This window comes from Haliotis cracherodii, unplaced genomic scaffold (genome assembly GCF_022045235.1).
Source record: "Haliotis cracherodii isolate W230 unplaced genomic scaffold, xgHalCrac1.p SCAF_2, whole genome shotgun sequence".
NCBI classification, from domain to species: Eukaryota; Metazoa; Mollusca; class Gastropoda; order Lepetellida; family Haliotidae; genus Haliotis; species Haliotis cracherodii.
The window spans coordinates 71123585-71149760 of NW_027266275.1; the positions used below are offsets into that span (position 1 = coordinate 71123585).

At 45.3% G+C, this 26176-nt stretch overlaps 3 protein-coding genes across 3 annotated transcripts in view; all 3 read left to right on the forward strand.

Moving 5' to 3' along the window:
- LOC139468447 (uncharacterized) overlaps nt 1–3917 on the forward strand; it is a 31548-nt gene extending 27631 nt beyond the window's left edge. The window contains exon 20 of the mRNA XM_071250412.1: nt 357–3917. Coding sequence (XP_071106513.1) covers nt 357–391 — 35 coding nt within the window. The 3' untranslated portion in view covers nt 392–3917. The remainder of the gene's footprint in view (nt 1–356) is intronic.
- Nucleotides 3918–10049: 6132 nt separating this feature from the next.
- Nucleotides 10050–11042, forward strand: LOC139467772 (trace amine-associated receptor 4-like). The gene has a single exon (XM_071249279.1). It carries the CDS (start codon nt 10050–10052, stop codon nt 11040–11042), a length of 993 nt encoding a protein of 330 aa, XP_071105380.1.
- Nucleotides 11043–15271: 4229 nt separating this feature from the next.
- On the forward strand, nt 15272–25814 carry LOC139468448 (alpha-L-fucosidase-like). Its single transcript, XM_071250413.1, has 8 exons — nt 15272–15658; nt 18779–18885; nt 20504–20634; nt 21196–21329; nt 21625–21722; nt 22961–23093; nt 24459–24629; nt 25037–25814. The coding sequence occupies exons 1-8, from the start codon at nt 15321–15323 to the stop codon at nt 25290–25292; spliced, it is 1368 nt and encodes a 455-aa protein (XP_071106514.1). The 5' UTR covers nt 15272–15320; the 3' UTR covers nt 25293–25814.
- The last annotated feature ends 362 nt before the right edge of the window (nt 25815–26176 follow it).

The window sequence follows — 26176 nt, forward strand, 5'->3', positions numbered from 1 at the left end:
TCATCACATTGTATCCTCATATTTAAAGCAAGTTGATGTGTGAGACCTGTTAGAATATGGTTCCCAGCGACCAGTCCTTGTCATAAAAGATGACTTTATGGACCGGATGGTCAGCCTCAGTGACTTACTTGATTACATGTCATCGCATCCCAATTGGATGGATCGATGCCCATGATGTCAATCACTAGATTGCCTGGTCCAGACCTGATTATTTACAGACTGCTGTTATTTAGATAGAGTGTTGCAGAGTGCAACTTGAAACAACAGACAAATCTGAATCTGGCAGCTTTCAAGTTGTTGTGTGTCGTGTGTTGTATGTTATGTCAGCACATTATGGATACATGCTTGTATTTCAGCTCAAGGCTTTGAAAGAACACATTGGTTCTTGTGATGGACTCATCATGGAATATAAAATGATCTAATCAAATGTGAGGAACAACATGCCACGGATTGCCACTCTGTCCACCGTCCCCAGTCAGCATGGCTTAGATGTTGCTGACGTTATTGCAGTCTCAGTCAGCAGAGACTAGATGTTGCTGACGTTATTGCAGTGGCAGTCAGCACAGCCTAGATGTTGCTGACATTATTGCAGTGCCAGTCAGCATGGCCTAGATGTTGCTGACGTTATTGCAGTCCTAGTCAGCATGGCCTAGATGTTGCTGATGTTATTGCAGGACCCATGTCATTTTTCCTGGATATGCATCAGTTTTACTCTACACCATTGAACAGGCTATTACAGGCGCACCATCAGATTTACATCAACTGTCTACAGAGATGCCAACCACTATGATTTGGACGGATTCATTACCTGTTTCCAGCAAATTCCACTACAATGATAAAGTGAAAAATATTATATGTTTATCTAAAAAAATGTTGGTATGTTTAAGCCAGTTACATCATACCTTGTGTCACAGTGACATCATAGTTTGTGTCACGGTGACGCCATAGTTTGTGTCACCGTGACGCCATAGTTTGTGTCACCGTGACGTCATAGTTTGCGTCACGGTGACATCATAGTTAGTGTCACGGTGACAGCATAGTTCGTGTCACGGTGACATCATAGTTTGTGTCACCGTGACGTCATTGTTAGCGTCACTGTGACATCATAGTTAGTGTCACTGTGACAGCATAGTTTGTGTCACAGTGACACCATAGTTCGTGTCACGGTGACATCCTAGTTCATGTCACTGTGACGTCCTAATTGGTGTCTCGGTGACGTCCTAGTTGGTGTCACGCTGACATCATAGTTTGTGTAACGGTGACATCATATTTTTGGTCACTTTGACACCATAGTTCGTGTCACTGTGACACCATAGTTCGTGTCACTGTGACGCCATAGTTAGTGTCAAGGTGACATCATAGTTTGTGTCACAAGTTATTTATTTCATCAACACCATGTTGATCGTGCTAATGGAGTTTACAATTTGGCAAGGGGGGCGCAAAGTTGTCTATGGAGCTACAGTTCTCTGTGCACAGTTGCTTCCCTTGGGTTTGAATTCTGGTTCACCCTGATGATGTTTCTAGGTTTGTCAGTGGGGCAGTGTTTACTGTGTTGATGCTGTTAGAAGAAGGACACACACCCTGAGGTTAGTTCCCGGATGAGCATGGTTTCGGGGTGGGTGGAGACCATGCTATCTTAGAACACAGATGGTGCAGGGTTATGTGGGTCTCTCCATATGTACATATGGCTGGCAATAGTAGCAAGTTGGCAGACAATCCCCGAAGATCCGGGTAGAATAGGTCTTCAGCAGTCCATGCAGGCGACTAACAGGTTTGGGTGGACAGGCTTGCTGACTTGGTTAATGCATGTCATCATATCCCAATTGCGCGGATTGATGCTCATGATGTCAATCACTGGATTGTCTGGTCCAGACTGGATTATTTACAGACCGCCATCATATAGCTGGAATATTGCTGAGTGCGGCGTTAAACAACAAACAAACAAAACAAAGTTGGCAACAACACAGATTGGATATTGGAGTAAACAATAAAGGTAAATACATGTGCATACACATAGATGAGACCGATGGAGCTGGTGTACATTGGCACAATGTACATAGATCTGATGTACCTGGATCTGGTGTATGTGGAGACAGTGTTAGTGTAGTGAAGTCACATGGAATTGCCATATTTGCAAAATTTGACATTGATGTCAAACCATTTCCAGTCCAACATTCCCACCAGCACATTGGCATTATGTCTGTACGTTTTGGTGTGCTATCTGTGTGTGAAGATTTCAGTGTTGTCCAGTGGTTGTATCGGATCTCAGTTGTGTGGTGAGGATGAGGATGTGAGTCACTCTGTACTGGGCAATATGCATGATGTATATACACTTGACACAAACATTTTGGTTACTTTGTGTTTCTATAATGAATTTCTGATGATTATTTTGATCTAATTATTTAGTTCACCTTGTGTATCCAAAGTTGACACAAGTTCTAGCATTTTGTGCATTCCATGATATGTGCAATATTTTTTTCTGTTATACCTTTTTTTGCTGTTGTGTAGTTGTTATTACTGGAACTGTTTTATGTATCTCAATGGTAATTCCCTGCAGTTGTGTTACTGTGTGTTACTATTTGACATAGTGTACTGGTAATTCCCTACAGTTGTGATATTGTGTTACTGTTTGACGTGACTCACTGGATATTCCCTACAGTTGTGTTACTGTGTTTTACTGTTTGACGTGACTCACTGGTAATTCCCTACAGTTGTGTTACTGTGTTTTACTGTTTGACGTGACTCACTGGTAATTCCCTACAGTTGTGTTACTGTTTGACGTATCACACTTGTAATTTCCTACAGTTGTGTTACTGTTTGACGTATCTCACTGGTAATTCCCTACAGTTGTGTTACTGTTTGACGTATCACACTTGTAATTCCCTACAGTTGTGTTACTGTTTGACGTATCTCACTGGTAATTCCCTACAGTTGTGTTACTGTTTGATGTATTTCACTTGTAATTCCCTACAGCTGTGATAGTGTGTGGTACTGTTTGATGTATCTCACTTGTAATTCCCCACAGCTGTGATATTGTGTGTTACTGTTTAACGTATCTCACTGGTAATTCCCTACAGTTGTGTTACTGTGTGATGTAACTCACTTATAATTCCCTACAGCTGTGTTATTGTGTTATCAGTGAAGGCAGGCGGCAGCTCATAATGAAGTCATTGATACATTGTGGAAGTGAAAAGTTTGTACAGGTAATGTTTATTGTTGGTTGTATGCTACAGCTGTGAGAAGCACATACATGTGGAATGAGTTAAGTTTATGTTTTGGGTTCTGCTGCTTTTTGGTAGAATGTTTCTGTACATATGTAGGTGTTCCATTCTAGTGTGGGGATCCCTCACCTGGCATCACCTTGTGTGTCTCTGCCATATTTTGGGTTGTTTCCTTCATAAATGTAAGTTTGAACTTACAAATATATTGTGAAGAATTCTTGGTAGCTATGATGCTGGTGTAATGAGGGTTTGTTTTGTGTGGGTCCATGTTGTTGACGCTGTCAGCCTGCATCGTCTCATTGTATGCATGGAGGGTGAAACTACAAAACAATATCTCCAACAGCTTGGCACACACAGGTATTTGTACTTGATTGAGTTGTCAGTTTCATATTCCAGTGGCAAGCACGGGGAATAAGTTTTCTCAGCTTTGTATTCATTCAGCTTGTTGTCAAACAGAACAACATTTGCAGAGATGTTTGGCAGCCATCAAAGGCATACCCTACGTTGACTGTATTGATCTGTTAGTTCTTTGTTAGAACTCTTTCACAGAAGCCAGCGTTGTCTAGTGTAATGTTCGTAGACTTGGTCCTGTGACTGTCCTGGATGTATTCATATATCTACTCCAGCAACCGTGCTCTCAGTCTCACCTGTCTGGAACTGTTGGTTGTTACTGTTGAAATAAAAATATTTCATTTAGCTTCCATGTCACTGTTTTATTTATACACAGTATCACCACACAGAACTAACCACAGTATCACCACACACAGACAGTATCACCACACACAGACACAGATCACAACACAGACAGTATCACCACACACAGACACAGTATCACCCCACACAGACACAGTATCACCACACACAGACACAGTATCACCACACACAGACACAGTATCACCACACAGACAGTATCACCACACACAGACACAGTATCACCACACAGACAGAGTATCACCACACACAGACACAGTTTCACCACACACAGACACAGTATCACCACACACAGACACAGTATCACCACACACAGACACAGTATCACCACACACAGACACAGTATCACCACACACAGACACAGTATCACTACACACAGACACAGTATCACCACACACAGACAGTATCACCACACACAGACACAGATCACCACACAGGCAGTATATATCACCACACACAGACAGTATCACCACACACAGACACAGATCACCACACACAGACACAGTATCACCACACACAGACACAGTATCACCACACTCAGACACAGTATCACCACACAGACACAGTATCACCACACAGACACAGTATCATCACACACAGACACAGTATCACCACACACAGACACAGTATCACTACACACAGACACTGTATCACCACACACAGACAGTATCACCACACACAGACACAGATCACCACACAGGCAGTATATATCACCACACACAGACACAGTATCACCACACACAGACAGTATCACCACACACAGACACAGTATCACCACACAGAGACACAGTATCACCACACACAGACACAGTATCACCACACACAGACAGAGTATCACCACACACAGACACAGTATCACCACACAGGCAGTATATATCACCACACACAGACACAGTATCACCACACAGGCAGTATATATCACCACACACAGACACAGTATCACCACACACAGACAGTATCACCACACACAGACACAGTATCACCACACACAGACACAGTATCACCACACACAGACACAGTATCACCACACAGACACAGTATCACCACGTACAGACACACTATCACCACACACAGACACAGTATCACCACACACAGACACAGTATCACCACACACAGACACAGTATCACCACAAACAGACAAAGTATCACCACACAGAGTCACAGTATCACCACACACAGACACAGTATCACCACACAGACACAGTATCACCACACAGGCAGTATATATCACCACACACAGACAGTATCACCACACACAGACACAGATCACCACACACAGACACAGTATCACCACACACAGACACAGTATCACCACACACAGACACAGTATCACCACACACAGACACAGTATCACCACACAGAACTAACCACAGTATCACCACAAACAGACACAGTATCACCACACAGAGTCACAGTATCACCACACACAGACACAGTATCACCACACAGACACAGTATCACCACACAGACACAGTATCACCACACACGGACACAGTATCACCACACAGACAGTATATATCACCACACACAGACAGTAACACCACACACAGACACAGATCACCACACACAGACAGAGTATCACCACACAGACAGTATCACCACACACAGACAGTATCACCACACACAGACAGTATCACCACACACAGACACAGATCACCACACACAGACAGTATCACCACACACAGACACAGTATCACCACACAGGCAGTATATATCACCACACACAGACACAGTATCACCACACACAGACACAGTATCACCACACAGGCAGTATATATCACCACACACAGACAGTATCACCACACACAGACACAGTATCACCACACAGGCAGTATACATCACCACACACAGACACAGTATCACCACACACAGACACAGTATCACCACACAGACACAGTATCACCACACACAGACAGTATCACCACACACAGACACAGTATCACCACACACAGACAGTATCACCACACACAGACACAGTATCACCACACACAGACAAAGTATCACCACACACAGACACAGTATCACCACACACAGACACAGTATCACCACACAGACACAGTATCACCACACAGACACAGTATCACCACACAGACACAGTATCACCACACACACACAGTATCACCACACAGACACAGTATCATCACACACAGACACAGTATCACCACACACAGACACAGTATCACTACTCACAGACACAGTATCATCACACACAGACACAGTATCACCACACACAGACACAGTATCACCACACACGGACACAGTATCACCACACACAGACACAGTATCACCACACACAGACACAGTATCACCACACACAGACACAGTATCACCACACACAGACACAGTATCACCACACACAGACAGTATCACCACACACAGACACAGTATCACCACACACAGACAGTATCACCACACACAGACACAGTATCACCACACACAGACACAGTATCACCACACACAGACACAGTATCACCACACAGTCACAGTATCACCACGTACAGACACACTATCACCACACACAGACACAGTATCACCACACACAGACACAGTATCACCACATACAGACAGTATCACCACACAGAACTAACCACAGTATCACCACACACAGACAGTATCACCACACACAGACACAGTATCACCACACAGGCAGTATATATCACCACACACAGACACAGATCACCACACACAGACACAGATCACCACACAGGCAGTATATATCACCACACACAGACAGTATCACCACACACAGACACAGATCACCACACACAGACAGAGTATCACCACACACAGACACAGTATCACCACACACAGACACAGTATCACCACACACAGACACAGTATCACCACAGACAGACACAGTATCACCACACACAGAGACAGTATCACCACACAGAACTAACCACAGTATCACCACACAGAGACACAGTATCACCACACACAGACACAGTATCACCACACAGACACAGTATCACCACACAGACACAGTATCACCACACACGGACACAGTATCACCACACAGACAGTATATATCACCACACACAGACAGTAACACCACACACATACACAGATCACCACACACAGACACAGTATCACCACACACAGACAGAGTATCACCACACAGACAGTATCACCACACACAGACAGTATCACCACACACAGACAGTATCACCACACACAGACACAGTATCACCACACAGGCAGTATATATCACCACACACAGACACAGATCACCACACACAGACACAGATCACCACACAGGCAGTATATATCACCACACACAGACAGTATCACCCCACACACAGACACAGATCACCACACACAGACACAGATCACCACACACAGACACAGATCACCACACAGGCAGTATATATCACCACACACAGACAGTATCACCACACACAGACACAGATCACCACACACAGACAGAGTATCACCACACAGACAGTATCACCATACACAGACACAGTATCACCACACACAGACACAGTATCACCACATGCAGAGTATCACCACACACAGACAGTATCACCACACAGACAGAGTATCACCACACACACACACACAGTATCACCACACACAGACACAGTATCACCACATGCAGAGTATCACCACACACAGACAGTATCACCACACTGACAGAGTATCACCACACACACACACAGTATCACCACACACAGACATAGTATCACCACACACAGACAAAGTATCACCACACACAGACACAGTATCACCACACACAGACACAGTATCACCACACAGACACAGTATCACCACACAGACACAGTATCATCACACACAGACACAGTATCACCACACACAGACACAGTATCACCACACACGGACACAGTATCACCACACAGACACAGTAGCACCACACACGGACACAGTATCACCACACACAGACAGTATCACCACACACAGACACAGTATTACCACACACAGACACAGTATCACCACACAGACAGTATCTACTTTAGCATTGAGGTACACTCCCCTGTATGTTTTGGTTCTTCGGGCCTGTTCCACTGGCGATTGTAGTTAACCTTCCTGGTGGTGTATTGGAGTGAGGGCCGTTTGGGACACAGGTCGTCTGGCTCCACTTCTTCCTGCACTATGTCCTCACCTGGCGGAGCTAGTGTAGTCTCGTCATCTGAATTACATTATACATCTGTCTAGGATATATGCATACGCCAGAACATACGTCATCTGAATTACATTATACATATATAGAGGATATTCATACACCAGAATATCCCATATGTTTAATATATTCATACACCAGAATCCGCCCGGAGAGCGGAAGGTCCGGGGTTCGATCCCCAGCCGCGTCATACCAAAAGACGTTACCCTGTCTGGCGCTCGGCATTAAGGGGCTAAAACAAGGACTGGTCGGCTCGGAGTCAGTATACTGTGTCTGAGTGGGGTATTCATGTTAAACTGGTATCTCAGTGAGCTAGCACTATAAATCGGCATCAGTTCGGACTAGTACAAGCAGCCACACACACTCGCGCATGCACGTCGCAATATAAGTGCATTAATCTTGGACGCGACGTTAAACACAATTTCAGCACACCTCATACACCAGAACATGATACGTCATCTGAATTACATTATATATATATTCATTGATTTACGTACATTACATACCAACTCATGTCAGGTAATAGGTGTGGAACCAGTGACTGTTACAGCCGCTGAAACAGTCCATCAACCACTCATTACACATCATCAGCTGCATCCGGACGACAGTTTGCCCACCATTACCTGGGCGTCGGGCACGTGTAGTCGATAATCTCTTCTAATACAGAAACACTTAGAGTATATTTACACCTGAGAGTAAAGATTAAGATGCATACATTGAAGAAAACAACGTTTTTAACAGAACACTCATTTACTCTTTCCCGATCACATTCGTTGAAAGCTCGTGTTTCATGCATCAGCTGTGATTGGTTAAAGTGTGTACATCTGACGGTATCCATGCCCCAATGTGGTAAAGCTGTGTAGAGTCACACAATGCTGCCGTCATGCTGAGTTCAGTCATGCAATTCCACAACTAATACACGTATCCACCAAGTATTTCAGAGTGTGTCAGGACCGAAACCTTAGCTTCAATTCGGGGTCAAGCTTGCCGAGCGCGGTCACCCCTCCACTACTCTCCGCCGCCAGCGCTGCGTGACGTCACTGGTTTGTGACCGCGCTCTGCACGGGACCACATACCTCTCAAATGTTTCGATTATGACAAACTTAAAAATACTAGTGAATTTTGTGTACAAACATGTACTGACTGGGGTGACCGCGTCTACGAAGTCAAACACTGACGGGATGTCAAACATCATGCATTGTCTGAAGATGGAGCATGAGTAAACTAAAAGATACATAACCCTGCCTTTGACCTTACGCGTTCGGGCTAGATTCCCTACATGGGTACAATGTGTGAAGCCCATTCCGGGTGTAACCCGGCGTCATATTGCTGGGCTGAATATATCACTCATTTTATCTTGAATGCATAAGAGATGAATTATATGTGAAGAAATTATTGATTTTTTCAGCTCTCACAGATTTTAACACAGGTGTTCACATTTTATTTATTCAGTAAAATACTACGGCATTGGATTCGTGACAATACTTGGTAGTAGCCGTGTTATCATGTTTCCACGCCTTCACGTGCATCAGATCCGAGTTTCCACGTAGAGTGATATGATGGCTGGGAGGGAACATCGCTTTCTCGCCTTCAGTTACCGCCGCAAGAGAGCGATAAAGCGATACCACGAGCAATGTCTCCTCTCGACCGTCTATTTTCTCATAGTTATTCACAGGTAGCGTCAAAGAGGAGTCTCATTATTAACACCCAGTTAACTATCGACATTGGCCCCCAACAATTGTAACGACACGTCTGAAAAACAATGCAAATTACGTCTGTTGCTTCCAATAACGCAATGCTTGCTGCCTAGTGAGAAAAACACAAGGGGTGTTAGTTCTTCACGAGGTTCCCTTCTTGCACGGCGCACCCAGGCCGCCACACCACGCGCTCTTGTTTCTCCGCCATTCCTGCACATGCACCCTGAACAATTTGGAATACCCGATTCACCTGCCACGCCTCCTCGTCTACCCGTGACAATGAACGACAGCGTTGGTTTCATCGTCCGGTGCTTCCCATGCAACTCCACCTTCCTCGTGGCACCCCTGGCGGAGCGCGTGGCCGGAGGGGGTAGCTACCTGCTCCTTGGGGTGCTGTCTTTTCTGGCTAACGGGATCCTGCTGCTGCTGCTGTGTCGGCACCGGAAGCTGCGATCCCCCGCCGGCTGGATTATGTTCAACATGGCCGCCAGTGACAGCCTCAGAGCCGTTACAGTCATCGTCTTCGTCACCCCCATGGTGTCGCTGAGCTGTTTCCCGTTCACCATCTCTGCGCTTAGGCTGTTCATGCTGATGACGTTAACGTGTTTCCTAAAATCAGTCATAAGTATAATGTTTGTCGCCACTGACCGCTATTTCGCCGTATGTCGGCCTCTCCATTACGTTCGTGTGGTGACAAAAACTAAAGTGATGGCGTCTGAACTTGGCTCCTGGTTCATCTCCCTGCTGTACGCGTTGTCCTTCCTTGTCACTGAGACCGGTAAAGACGGCATCCTGTACGACATGCAGCGGAAGTCCTACCTCTTCTACATCTACGTGGTGGTCCCGTGGGTGTCTCTCTTCTGTACTGTGGTCTTGTATTGCCTCATGCTCAGAGATGTCCGTAGGCGTCGGAAGGTGAGCTGCGCTCCGTCGATGCTCGGCGACCTCCCCCAATATCGTCCTCAGGTGAAACTGGCAGTTACCATGGCGATAGTAACCGGAATATTCCTCCTCAGCAACCTCCCAATAGTGTGTGTGGGTTCCATGACTGACCCAGGCAGGAGTTCGACGTCCGTCGCCTGGCAGACCGCGGGGTTCTTGTTCTACATCAGCTGCGTGCTCAACCCGGTGGTGTATGTGGCCACCTTCCGCCCCATCAGAGATGCTGCCAGGAAGATGTGGTGCGGGGAGAGTGACCTGGACGACCTAGCTACCCCCGCCCCCCTGGCGGCCTACCTGCGTGGTGGCCAAAGCACAGCACAACCCAAATGATGTTATATGACTATAGCGTTCAGCGTGGTGGCACCAGCACAACCCAAGTGATGTTATAAGTACTATAGCGTTCAGCGTGGTGGCACCAGCACAACCCAAATGATGTTATAGGACTATAACGCTCAGGGTGGTGGCACCAGCACAACCCAAGTGATGTTATAGGACTATAGCGTTCAGCGTGGTGGCACCAGCACAACCCAAATGATGTTATAGGACTATAACGCTCAGCGTGGTGGCACCAGCACAACCCAAGTGATGTTATAGGACTATAGCGCTCAGCGTGGTGGCACCAGCACAACCCAAGTGATGTTATAGGACTATAGCGTTCAGCGTGGTGGCACCAGCACAACCCAAGTGATGTTATAGGACTATAGCGCTCAGGGTGGTGGCACCAGCACAACCCAAGTGATGTTACAGGACTATAGCGCTCAGCGTGGTGGCACCGGCACAACCCAAGTGATGTTATAGGACTATAGCGCTCAGCATGGTGGCACCAGCACAACCCAAGTGATGTTATAGGACTATAGCGCTCAGGGTGGTGGCACCAGCACAACCCAAGTGATGTTACAGGACTATAGCGCTCAGCGTGGTGGCACCAGCACAACCCAAGTGATGTTATAGGACTATAGCGCTCAGCATGGTGGCACCAGCACAACCCAAGTGATGTGATAGACTATAGCGTTCAGCGTGGTGGCTCCTGCACAACCCAAGTGATGTTATAGATAGTCCTCTATCGTTCAGCGTGGTGGCTCCTGCACAACCCAAGTGATGTTATAGGACTATAACGCTCAGCGTGGTGGCTCCTGCACAACCCAAGTGATGTTATAGGACTATAACGCTCAGCGTGGTGGCACCAGCACAACCCAAGTGATGTGATAGACTATAGCGTTCAGCGTGGTGGCTCCTGCACAACCCAAGTGATGTTATAGGACTATAGCGTTCAGCGTGGTGGCTCCTGCACAACCCAAGTGATGTTATAGGACTATAACGTTCAGCGTGGTGGCTCCTGCACAACCCAAGTGATGTTATAGGACTATAACGCTCAGCGTGGTGGCTCCTGCACAACCCAAGTGATGTTATAGGACTATAACGCTCAGCGTGGTGGCTCCTGCACAACCCAAGTGATGTTATAGGACTATAACGCTCAGTGTGTTGGCCCCAGCACAACCCAAGTGATGTTATATGACTATAGCGTTCAGTGTGGTGGCACCAGGGAGACCACAGTGTCAACGATGTTATATCTCTGTTCCATTAAGGGACGGTCAGGTAGCCTAGTGGTTTAAGCGTTAGCTCGTCACGCCGAAGACCCGGGTTCGATTCCCGATATGGGTACAATGTGTGAAGCCCATTTCTGGTGTCCCCCGCCGTGATATTGCTGGAATATTGCTAAAAGCGGCGTAAAACCATACTCACTCACTCACTCTGTTCCATTACGATAAATACCATGGACCCATTCGCTGCCACAGTTTCGTTTTCAGCCCGAATTGCATGTAAAGACGCTGAGGCAAACTGTGAGATTACTCTCCTGAGCCAGCGGTATTCCGTGGTCAGTTACGAATACGAGAGAAGGAAACCGGGACGTTACTCACGAAACGAAGCAATGGTGGCGAGGGTCCAGCTCCGTGTGATCGGTACATGGTCTGTGTAATCTGTCCATGGTCTCTGTGTAATTTTAACATGGTCATTGATATACTTGCACTTATTCGTCACGACGGCTCTTCAGCCACATTATTCCCAAAGCGTTAGGGATGTAGCATAAGACAGTCTGTATGAGCGTACGTCACATAGGGACCATGTACCCAGTGAATTATTGTTTCCACTAAAATCCACAGTAAGCAGCAGTGACGTCAACAATTCGAGAATAAGTGTATTTGAATGGTATATGAATGGTGTGAAAAATATGATATATTAAAAGATGCAAGGTGAGAATAGGATTTGTTTTATGTGCCAAATCTGTATTTTTGGATCCTTTGTCTACATGCTCAATTATTGCTCAGGTTTTTCTGCATCCATGTGCACTTACAATAATGACGTCACCGTTTTGTGCGTCCCCAATTGCCTAAAGCTTCGAACCCATTAGGACCATATTGGTATTTTGTTTTTAAAAGTCGTAATTCCGAGAAAAAAGTCGTATTTACGACTTTTCAAAACTCGCAATTTTTGAAAATATTCGTAATTACGACTTTTCAAAACTCGAAAATACGACTTTTTCTAAATTTGTAATTATGAGACATTTTTGTCGTAATTACGACTTTTAAAAGAAAACATAAAATACCAATTTGGTCCTAATGGGCTTTCGTAGTTCCCCACTGCGTTCGTACCACTCCCTAGATTCGTCCTTAGCCTCCAATATTGACACTTTCCTGCATATATGCGTTGCGTTACGTTTGTGACGATTTTGATGAATTTCTGTTTATCCCAGAGCCACGTGCTTTTCCTTGTCTGTCAGTTATCTCCGCACGGGACAAAGGCAAGTAGTTAGGTAATTGTTTCACACATCAGACACAAGATTCGTGAATATCTAAGATAAATGTAGGATACATTGTAGAAGCACACTGACCAGAGTCCGTGCACGTTATCCGACTTCTATCTGCGACCCGCAGGTGACCTCCGTATCTCCCAGGCAAGGGGTTATCGGAATACTGCGTGTCGTTACTATCAGGGGGTGGTACTGTCTTGTGTAATATATACCAGCACCCAATACAAGGAAGTAACTACATGCGTTTCCAGGGAAGTACCCACATATAGCAAGACGTGACAAGCAGACAGAATGCGCAAATGATTAAACGATCGATAACATAACGAAGCGTTGGCCGTGAAACATCCTGCCACTAAACAGTCTTCCCGGTGATGCCCCGATTACGTGGTACGCTGCTCATGATTTCAGCCACTGGTTTGTCTGGCCCAGACTCGATTATTTACAACCTGCAGGATATGGCCAGAACAAATTGCTGCGTCTTTAGAAGACATTCAGACACACGGACAGTAGTATTCAGTAGGTGGTTCTCACGTGCATAAACTGCGGGTAAACTGATGAAGTGTTCTAACCGCTGTTCAAAACGTAATACAGATAGAACAAGATAAGTTATATTGTCTTAAGAAATGAAATTAGACTTAGTATTTCAAATGGGCTTAAACAGCAGCTTTATTTTACATGATCACAACCCTGATAACACTTAAACTATGGTACAGCTTTTCGGGACATTTTCATGAGTTTAAACTCGGACAGTTTGCAGGATACATGGACACTCCAAATGGCCGTTTTGTCCCCATCACTGTTGTTAGAGAAAACATGTTTCTGTGACGATGAAGGTAAATCCTAGTAGTATCAAAGTACACTGCCAAAAAAACCCTGGAATTTTAATTCATTTAATATTTAAACAATGTTTTAATTAAAGTCCACTATTGTCCACAACTACCAGTCACTAGAGTGATGGCTCCAGTCATGCCATGGTCCCCAGTAGTTGTCTGACTTGAGTTGCTTGAGGCCTATAGCTCGCATGCATATGTTAGGAACTTTAATGCTGACTGTTTTGTTGATTACAGCTTTAATGTTTGAAATAGTTTATTTTTAGACTTCAGTTTGTGATATTGTGCTAACATTTTACAGTCCTTTGTGACAGGTGTTTATCTATATAAGTGTTCACGTCACCATGCATATGGCGGAGATACTCCCATGTGAAGTTAAATTTGAACTCACTTCTGGATACCTTTCGGGGTTTGGTTTTCCTTTGATAATCTTGAACACACCGTATTTACAACGGACAATTCTAAATTTTAAATCTTTACCGCATATAAAAATACTTTGACTGTCGAAAAGTAGCGTTCTAAATATAAGTTGGTTAATTCATTGCTCCCAGTTGGCTGCGAGTACTTGATATATATAGACGGAGCCCAGAAACTACAGAAGGTCATTACCCATGCCTCTGCGAGAACATATGCATGTCCGAACTGGCAAATGTTGTGGCTGATAGTAAGTACATAACATGGCATAATAGACGCTGATATATTGACTCCGAAGTTTTGGAGATTGACTGGGCTCGCGTCTACCTAAAAGCGCTAAGCTTGCTGCGCTAACAAATCATGGAACCGGTTTTTATTGTCAGAAAACTGGTTCCACTGTTCGTGTGCGAAGCATAATCATCCGTTACAGTTAGAAGACAGGAGCCCAGTTTATATCTCTATAGACGCTTTCATAATACGCACGTGACTGTGTCACCTGACGAAAATCATGTGACCGCGATTTGTACAACACCGCGACCACTGAAACAAGGAAGAATGGCCAGGTGGATTTTGCTGAGCTTTTTTTTAATCGCGGGGTGTGCAGGGGTAAAATACCAAAACAACTGGAAATCTCTTGACGCCAGACCTCTGCCGTCGTGGTACGATGAGTCTAAGGTTGGTATTTTCCTCCACTGGGGAGTGTTTTCCGTACCGAGTTACAGCAGCGAGTGGTTCTGGGAGCAATGGAAGATGGCCAAACAGTACAACGTTGTGTTGTTCATGATGGAGAACTACAGGCCAGACTTCACGTACGCTGACTTCGCCCCACAGTTCAAGGCAGAGTTCTACAGCCCATCGCGTTGGGCGGACATATTCCAGGCATCGGGTGCGAAGTAGGTATATCTGCTTAACGTCTGCTCAGTGATGCGTGACTGTGATTGCTGCATACATCTTCATTGTCTACCCTAGCTGCATACTCGATGGTGTGAACTCTTTCTTTCTTTGTTGTTTAACGCCACACTCAGCAATATCCCAGCTAAATTAGGTGGTCTGTAAATAATACTGTCTGGATCAGACAATCCAGTGATTGACATCACGAGCATCTGTTTACGCAATTATGATAAGATGACATGCATGAACCAAGTCAGCGATTCTGACCACCTGATCTTGTTAGTGGCCTCTTATAACGTCACACAACAGTAGCAGAAGGTTCTTCTAAATGTTGATAAACTTACAAGGCAGGCAATATATCAACAATGCCCGGGGTGTTCCGGTGTAATGCCGGGGACCTGATGAATGCATTTCACTTGTAATACCTAGTATTTTACAATTAATATTTCATTAACTTGAATCAAAATTGTGTTTGATGATTGGTTAAAAGTCAAAATTATTTTTAACATGAAAATTCCATGATGTGAATCGAAACCTGCATCCTCACATATCGTGTTAAGTTTTTTTAAGTTTATCATGCCATGAGTCCAACTAGTCCATGTTTGCACGTGGGTTTTCTCTCGCACACTTTGAGCGAATTCCTTTTATACTGCGATACACTGTATTGTTTCACTATAAGGTATGTCAGTGTTTTCTTATTTTTTCTGGAATTTCTTGCATTTAGTTGGTTCATTAGTTGAATAAAACACGGCTCCTCGGTTTTGGCTAAAAATTCAAACCCTTTGGGCATGCTTTATCCTATACTATACCCAGGGTTTTCTTAAGTCGATGATGGGAACGGATCCGCCTCAGTGACACTTACCATGGACGTTGTAGCTAAGTCTGTTACACATGAGTGAAAGTCATGTAGTGTGTAACAGGTGAGTGAGTGTCATGCAGTGTTGATTGGTGTTACAGGTGAGTGTCATGCAGTGTGGAAGGGTGTTACAGGTGAGTGAGTGTCATGCACTGTGGAAGGGTGTTACAGGTGAGTGAGTGTCATGCAGTGTGGAAGGGTGTTACAGGTGAGAGTCATGCAGTGTGGAACGGTGTTACAGGTGAGTGAGTGTCATGCAGTGTTAAAGGGTGTTACAGGTGAGTGAGTGTCATGCAGTGTGGAAGGGTGTTACAGGTGAGTGAGTGTCATGCAGTGTGGAAGGGTGTTACAGGTGAGTGTCGTGCAGTTTTGAAGGGTGTGACAGGTGAGTGTCATGCAGTGTTAAAGGGTGTTACAGGTGAGTGAGTGTCATGCAGTGTTGAAGGGTGTTACAGGTGAGTGAGTGTCATGCAGTGTTGAAGGGTGTTACAGGTGAGTGAGTGTCATGCAGTGTGGAAGGGTGTTACAGGTGAGTGTCATGCAGTGTGGAAGGGTGTTACAGGTGAGTGTCGTGCAGTTTTGAAGGGTGTGACAGGTGAGTGTCATGCAGTGTTAAAGGGTGTTACAGGTGAGTGTCATGCAGTGTGGAAGGGTGTTACAGGTGAGTGAGTGTCATGCAGTGTGGAAGGGTGTTACAGGTAAGTGTCATGCAGTGTGGAAGGGTATTACAGGTGAGTGTCATGCAGTGTGGAAGGGTGTTACAGGTGAGTGTCATGCAGTGTGGAAGGGTGTTACAGGTGAGTGAGTGTCATGCAGTGTGGAAGGGTGTTACAGGTAAGTGTCATGCAATGTGGAAGGGTGTTACAGGTGAGTGTCATGCAGTGTGGAAGGGTGTTACAGGTAAGTGTCATGCAGTGTGGAAGGGCGTTACAGGTGAGAGTCATGCTGTGTGGAAGGGTGTTACAGGTGAGTGTCATGCAGTGTGGAAGGATGTTACAGGTCAGTGAGTGTCATGCAGTGTGGAAGGGTGTTACAGGTGAGTGTCATGCAGTGTGGAACGGTGTTACAGGTGAGTGTCATGCAGTGTGGAACGGTGTTACAGGTGAGTGAGTGTCATGCAGTGTTGATGGGTGTTACAGGTAAGTGTCATGCAGTGTGGAACGGTGTTACAGGTAAGTGTCATGCAGTGTAGAACGGTGTTACAGGTGAGTGTCATGCAGTGTTAAAGGGTGTTACAGGTAAGTGTCATGCAGTGTGGAAGGGTGTTACAGGTGAGTGAGTGTCATGCAGTGTGGAAGGGTGTTACAGGTGAGTGTCATGCAGTGTGGAAGGGTGTTACAGGTGAGTGAGTGTCATGCAGTGTGGAAGGGTGTTACAGGTAAGTGTCATGCAGTGTGGAAGGGTGTTACAGGTGAGTGTCATGCAGTGTGGAAGGGTGTTACAGGTGAGTGTCATGCAGTGTGGAAGGGTGTTACAGGTGAGTGAGTGTCATGCAGTGTGGAAGGGTGTTACAGGTGAGTGTCATGCAGTGTGGAAGGATGTTACAGGTGAGTGAGTGTCATGCAGTGTGGAAGGGTGTTACAGGTGAGTGTCATGCAGTGTGGAACGGTGTTACAGGTGAGTGTCATGCAGTGTGGAACGGTGTTACAGGTGAGTGAGTGTCATGCAGTGTTGATGGGTGTTACAGGTAAGTGTCATGCAGTGTGGAACGGTGTTACAGGTAAGTGTCATGCAGTGTGGAACGGTGTTACAGGTGAGTGTCATGCAGTGTTAAAGGGTGTTACAGGTAAGTGTCATGCAGTGTGGAAGGGTGTTACAGGTGAGTGAGTGTCATGCAGTGTGGAAAGGTGTTACAGGTGAGTGTCATGCAGTGTGGAAGGGTGTTACAGGTGAGTGAGTGTCATGCAGTGTGGAAGGGTGTTACAGGTAAGTGTCATGCAGTGTGGAAGGGTGTTACAGGTGAGTGTCATGCAGTGTGGAAGGGTGTTACAGGTGAGTGTCATGCAGTGTGGAAGGGTGTTACAGGTGAGTGAGTGTCATGCAGTGTGGAAGGGTGTTACAGGTGAGTGTCATGCAGTGTGGAAGGGTGTTACAGGTGAGTGAGTGTCATGCAGTGTGGAAGGGTGTTACAGGTAAGTGTCATGCAGTGTGGAAGGGTGTTACAGGTGAGTGAGTGCCATGCAGTGTTGGAGCTCGTTACAGGTGTTACAGATAAGTGAGTGCCATGCAGTGTTGATGGGTGTTAGTGTCAGTGTTCCTGTTGCAGGTACCTTGTTCTGGTCACCAAGCATCATGAGGGATTCACCAACTGGCCATCTAACTACTCATTCAACTGGAACGCAAAAGATGTGGGACCCAACAGAGACCTTGTTGGTAGGCCATTACTAAACAGACTCCAAGCCAGGGGCACCTGTGTCAGCCAAACTGTAGTGAGGGTTTCCTGTGGAGATGGGCTTCCTGTGGAGATGGGATTACTCTGGTGACGGATTTACTGTAGAGATGGGTTTACTGTAGGGATGGGTTTACTATGGAGATGGGTTACTGTAGGGATGGGTTTACTGTAGAGATGGGATTAGTGTGGGGATGGGTTTACTGTAGAGATGGGTTTACTGTAGGGATGGGTTTACTGTAGAGATGGGTTTACTGTAGGGATGGGTTTACTGTAGAGATGGGTTTACTGTAGGGATGGGTTTACTGTAGAGATGGGTTTACTGTAGAGATGGGTTTACTGTAGAGATGGGATTACTGTGGTGATGGGTATACTGTAGAGATGGGTTTACTGTAGAGATTGGTTTATTGTAAGGATGGGTTACTGTAGAGATGGGTTTACTGTAGGGATGGGTTTACTGTAGAGATGGGTTTACTGTAGGGATGGGTTTACTGTAGAGATGGGTTTACTGTAGGGATGGGTTTACTGTAGAGATGGGTTTACTGTAGGGATGGGTTTACTGTAGAGATGGGTTTACTGTAGGGATGGGTTTACTGTAGAGATGGGTTTACTGTAGAGATGGGTTTACTGTAGAGATGGGTTTACTGTAGGGATTGGTTTACTGTAGAGATGGGTTTACTGTAGGGATGGGTTTACTGTAGAGATGGGTTTACTGTAGGGATGGGTTTACTGTAGAGATGGGTTTACTGTAGGGATGGGTTTACTGTAGAGATGGGTTTACTGTAGGGATGGGTTTACTGTAGAGATGGGTTTACTGTAGAGATGGGATTACTGTGGTGATGGGTATACTGTAGAGATGGGTTTACTGTAGAGATTGGTTTATTGTAAGGATGGGTTACTGTAGAGATGGGTTTACTGTAGAGATTGGTTTATTGTAAGGATGGGTTACTGTAGAGATGGGTTTACGATAGGGATGGGTTTACTGTAGAGATGGGTTTACTGTAGGGATGGGTTTACTGTAGAGATGGGTTTACTGTAGGGATGGGTTTACTGTAGAGATGGGTTTACTGTAGAGATGGGTTTACTGTAGAGATGGATTTACTGTAGAGATGGGTTTACTGTAGAGATGGGATTACTGTGGTGATGGGTTTACTGTAGAGATGGGTTTACTATAGAGATGGGTTTACTGTAGAGATGGGTTTACTGTAGGGATGGGTTTACTGTAGAGATGGGTTTACTGTAGAGATGGGTTTATTGTAAGGATGGGTTTACTGTAGAGATGGGTTTACTGTAGGGATGGGTTTACTGTGGGGATGGGTTTACTGTGGAGATGGGTTTACTGAAGGGATGGGTTTATTTAGAAATTGGTTTTGCCAGTTAAAACTTGAATTGATACTGTGTTTAGTTCTGCTTCATATCAATAGGTCAGTAGGTCCATAAAGCATGAATGGGAGTGATGTTTGGATGAATATAGAACCAATTTGTTCCCAATAATTCAGCTTTCATAAAAAATACAAAAAATATTGTAATTATTGTAAGGCTAGACTGGAACTTTGTGACATGTTGTTTATGTTAACACTGTAAGCTATGATGTGGTGTCAGGTGACCTGGCCGCTGCTGTGAGGAAGAGCACAGATCTCCACTTTGGCATCTACCACTCCCTGCTGGAGTGGTTCCACCCCCTTTACCTCCAGGACAAGGCAAACAACTGGACGACTAACAACTTCGTCATGGTGAGTGCCCCGCAGGCTGACCACAGAACTGATAAGGCGATGTGTTCTCATACTGCAGTTAACCATACTATAGCTGTATTGTAACAGCTGTGTCCTAAGTGTTTGACAGCAGGAACGAGAAAACACACTCCCACCGTCTAACACAGACATGATCATCTGGTGCTGAGGTCACCATGTGAAACAGGGCCAAGGTCAGGCAGTGTAACCTTGTGACCTCTGGTGACATGTTAAGCTTGACGTATTGGCCATCACTTGGTGCTGTAGGAATGTAATTGTGACCCCATCACTTGGTGCTGTAGGAATGTAATTGTGACCCCATCACTTGGTGCTGTAGGAATGTAATTGTGACCCCTTCACTTGGTGCTGTAGGAATGTAATTGTGACCCCATCACTTGGTGCTGTAGGAATGTAATTGTGACCCCATCACTTGGTGCAGTAGGAATGTAATTGTAACCCCATCACTTGGTGCTGTAGGAATGTAATTGTGACCCCATCACTTGGTGCTGTAGGAATGTAATTGTGACCCCATCACGTGGTGCTGTAAGATTATTTCTGTGACAGAGCAAGGCCATGCCAGAGCTGTATGAGCTGGTGAAGGCGTACAAGCCGGAGGTGGTGTGGTCGGACGGAGACTGGGAGGCCCCCGACTGGTACTGGAACTCCACTGACTTCCTGGCTTGGCTGTACAACGAGAGGTGAGAGGTCACAGATGTGTGTAGGGTATGAGAGGTCACAGATGTGTGACAGGGGGATAAGGCTGCTGTTGTTACTCGGCATCACAATGATGACAGAGTATATGAGCTCAAGAAAGATGAACCCAACATGGAACTGCCTGATAATATTTTTGTCATAATACTGAAACTTTCTTACATAGTTTCTCCAAATAGCAAAAAAGGTATTAAGTCATAAACAATTAAATCCCTGGACTATTTCATTTATTTTAAGAGCTAAAGGTAAACACTTCTCCCATTGTATGTTTTACCAAATCAGCCCAGTGAAGGACTCTGTGGTTGTCAACGATCGCTGGGGCAGCAACACACGCTGCAAACATGGGGGATTCTGGAACTGCAACGACAAGTACAACCCAGGTGAGACAAGTACAACCCAGGTGAGACCAATACAACCCAGGTGAGACTAATACAACCCAGGTGAGACAAGTACAACCCAGGTGAGACAAGTACAACCCAGGTGAGACAAGTTCAACCCAGGTGAGACCAATACAACCCAGGTGAGACAAGTACAACCCAGGTGAGACAAGTACAACCCAGGTGAGACATGTACAACCCAGGTGAGACAAATACAACCCAGGTGAGACAAGTACAACCCAGCTGAGACCAATACAACCCAGGTGAGACAAGTACAACCCAGGTGAGACAAGTACAACCCAGGTGAGACAAGTACAACCCAGGTGAGACAAGTACAACCCAGGTGAGACCAATACAACCCAGGTGAGACAAGTACAACCCAGGTGAGACAGCCAGCCAAGGTAAGATGGATGGCAGCTATATTGAACTTACTTAGGACGTCCTGAAGCCAGCCTTGATAATGCTGTCCAGTTGAAGTAATTCTGACATTCCCATCTGTTGGATCGAGTGAAGGATGACTCATTATGTTATTAATTTTTGAATGGTTAGACCTGATAAGTCCGATTTTTGTCCCCCGCCGCGCGATAGCGCGAAGCGGGGGATATAGTATTTACGACCACCAGTACGTACGTCCGTACGTCCCACCTGTTTGTTGCCGCGATATCTCAAGAACTAAACACTGGATTGTTTTCATATTTGGAGCTATGGTGTATATACAGACTCCGCAGACACCAGTCGGTTTTGGTGACCTTGACCACATTTTCAAGGTCACAGCAGGCAAATCTGCTTTTGGAGTTGGAAAACGGTGTTGCCGCAATATCTAAAGAACTAATCGCTGGATTGTCTTTATATTTGGTACTATGGTGTATATACAGGCGGGGGGCATTTGGTCACTTTGTGACAAATACTTGTTAATCAATATTTTCCAATGATTGTGAAGCATAGCATTCATTACTACAGGTCCTAAGGTACAGTGTAGGTATTAGGTACAGTGCAGGTCCTAAGGTACAGTGCAGGTCCTAAGGTACACTGTAGGTCTTAGGTACAGTGCAGGTCCTAAGGTACAGTGCAGGTCCTAAGGTACAGTGTAGGTCTTAGGTACAGTGCAGGTCCTAAGGTACAGTGCAGGTCCTAAGGTACAGTACAGGTCCTAAGGTACAGTGTAGGTCCTAAAGTATAGTATAGGTCCTAAGGTACAGTACAGGTCCAAAGGTTCACATCATGGTTTCCTTTGTTTGCAGGGAAGAAAGTGAGCCACAAGTGGGAGAACTGTATGAGTATTGACAAGGGGTCGTGGGGGTTCCGGCGCGATGCGGACATCGCCCAGCTGTACAGTATGCAGGAACTCATCTCACTGCTTGTGGAAACTGTCAGGTTTGTAGTGAACCTTGTGTGGGTATAGTTATGGGGTGTTTAGTATGACACACACGATGTCCATGGACTTGAGAAGGTTTATTCAAGAAACACCCAGAAACTAAAACATACTATAATGCTGTGATGCACTAATATAGTGATGATTAACAACTGCTGTAAGTATAACTATTGCTGTAACTTCTTTTGAGAGGCATTTAGAAGTTGGAGTACTAAGTAAGGATAAGATATATGGATGAAGAACTTCTTTATTACAATTAGGTGCAATGTTGCGGTGTAGGTCCTAACACTGTTATCAGGCAGTGATTGATAACGGTGTAAGAACCTACACCTAAATGTCGCTCTAATTGTAATAAAGAAGTTGTTCATCCATATGACTGTCTTATCTTTACTAAGTATTGTTATAACTGAGGTATGTTGTCTGGATGTAGTAAGTATTGCTACAGTTGAGCTATGTTGTCTGCCTGTAGTACGTACAAGTATTGCTACAGTTGAGCTATGTTGTCTACCTGTAGTACATACAAATATTGCTACAATTGAGGTGTGTTGTCTGCCTGTAGTACATACAAGTATTGCTACAGTTGAGGTGTGTTGTCTGCCTGTAGTACATACAAGTATTGCTACAGTTGAGGTGTGTTGTCTGCCTGTAGTACGTACAAGTATTGTTACTGTTGAGGAGTGTTGTCTGCCTGTAGTATGTACAAGTATTGCTACAGTTGAATTGTGTTGTCTGCCTGTAGTACGTACAAGTATTGCTACAGTTGAGGTGTGTTGTCTGCCTGTAGTACGTACAAGTATTGCTACAATTGAGGTGTGTTGTCTGCCTGTAGTACACACAAGTATTGCTACAGTTGAGCTCTGTTGTCTGCTTTAGTACGTACAAGTATTGCTACAGTTGAGGTATGTTGTCTGCCTGTAGTATGTACAAGTATTGCTACAATTGAGATGTGTTGTCTGCCTGTAATTACATACAAGTATTGCTACAATTCAGGTGTGTTGCTGCCTGTAGTACAAACAGGTATTGCTACAGTTGAGGTGTGTTGTCTGCCTGTAGTATGTACAAGTATTGCTACAGTTGAGCTCTGTTGTCTGCTTTAGTACGTACAAGTATTGCTACAGTTGAGGTATGTTGTCTGCCTGTAGTACGTACAAGTATTGCTACAGTTAAGGTATGTTGTCTGCCTGTAGTATGTACAAGTATTGCTACAATGGAGATGTGTTGTCTGCCTGTAGTACATACAAGTATTGCTACAATTCAGGTGTGTTGTCTGCCTGTAGTACGTACAAGTATTGCTACAATGGAGGTGTGTTGTCTGCCTGTAGTACGTACAAGTATTGCTACAATGGAGGTGTGTTGTCTGCCTGTAGTTGTGGAGGGAACCTGCTGGTGAACGTGGGCCCCACCAGCTACGGGATGATCGCCCCCATCTATGAGGAGCGGCTGAGGCAGATGGGACAGTGGCTGGATGTCAACGGCGAGGGCATCTACGGCACAACCACCTGGCAGTACCAGAACGATACCGTCAACCCCGATGCCTGGTCAGTATATGGATTTGTGGCTCATGTACCGGTTAACTGTGATTGAGTGTGGTTTTAGCCGCTGTTAACAATATTCCAGCAATATCACGGCAGGGGACAGAAGACATGCACTAGAAGGAGACCGACTGTGAAGACCATGACCCAAGGCAAAGGAGGCTACTCAAGTTTAAAACCAATTTTAGCCAACCTCTTTATTGTTACAAATGAGACCGACTGTGGTGACCCCTTGAGTCTACCCCACTTTATAAACACATCTCACAAACAACAAACATGGCTGACAGTCCCCATAATAGAACAAAGTACATTTGTAAAGGCCACAATCTTTTTCCATTTGCCACCATTGTTCTTTACAGATTCTTGTCCCTATTTGAAACTGCGGTGCAGAATTGACTTGAATGGTTTTCCAGGTACACTGCCAAGAAGGGTGCCGCTGGTTTAGACGTGTACGCTATCCTCCTAAAGTGGCCGATGACCTCCCAGTTGGTGCTGGGTGCCCCGATCCCGTCGGCAGCCACCAACATCACCTTGCTGGGGTATGAGGGGCAGTTTGAGTACACCAAGAACCCCCAAGGGGGGATCACCATCACCCTGCCGACCATTCCTTTCAACAGGATACCCTGCCAGTGGGGGTGGACCTTCAAGATGGTGGGGCTAGCCAACTGATCAACTGGCTCCATGGACATAGCTCAGGACGCAACATCCACATCTTTAAAACTTTTATAACTATTTTAGTATTTTGTTTATGATCTTATCTTTTTACATGTTTTGATGAATCAAAGTTGATAAATATGTTTTTGTACAGATATAAAAGTTGTACATATTTATTTGTTTTACATGAACTCTTCGAAGGCCTTATGATGTTGGGCCACTTATGGTTCAAGTAGTGCTGGCACTTGGAGCAGCTGGATGAGGAAGGCTGATTCATGCAATATTAAACCCAGGGATATGATACACAATCACTTCATTCCATGGCAGTATGTATCATGTCACGAGAAGTTTAATTGACTTGAGTACCTGGTCGTAGTTTGTCTTCATGACAGAGCTGCACCACACAGCAGTGGATGTCTTCTGTGATGCTGGTGGTGTTGTGGTACCTTGAAGGGAGGCTGGGAAACTGTTCGATTCACCCACGTTTACATGTTTCTGTATGAAGTATATTGAATAAACCTTGTTGCCTTCCTGTGATTGAATTGTTCATCTTTCACTACTTGATGTCTGCTTGTGAATGTCATTTCTCAATCTGCCCATGTGGAAGTCACTAGTGCCCCTGGAGTGGGTGGTCAGACTTGACTAAATGTGCCCCTGATGAGGGTGGTCAGACTAAACCTGCCCAGTGCCCCAGGTGAGGGTGGTCAGACTAAACCTGCACCAGTGCCCCTGGAGTTGGTGGTCAGACTAAACCTGCCCCAGTGCCCCTGGAGAGGGTGGTCAGACTAAATCTGCCCAGTGCCCCTGGTGAGGGTGGTCAGACTAAATCTGCCCCAGTGCCCAAGGAGTTGGTGGTCAGACTAAACCTGCACCAGTGCCCCTAGAGTTGGTGGTCAGAC

Coding starts and splice junctions, on each gene's coding strand:
- LOC139467772 (XM_071249279.1), top strand. CDS start 10,050: ATGAACGACAGCGTTGGTTTCATCGTCCGGTGCTTCCCATGCAACTCC.
- LOC139468448 (XM_071250413.1), top strand. CDS start 15,321: ATGGCCAGGTGGATTTTGCTGAGCTTTTTTTTAATCGCGGGGTGTGCA. Junction 15,659..18,778: donor TTCCAGGCATCGGGTGCGAA/GTAGGTATATCT, acceptor TTCCTGTTGCAG/GTACCTTGTTCTGGTCACCA. Junction 18,886..20,503: donor ACCCAACAGAGACCTTGTTG/GTAGGCCATTAC, acceptor ATGTGGTGTCAG/GTGACCTGGCCGCTGCTGTG.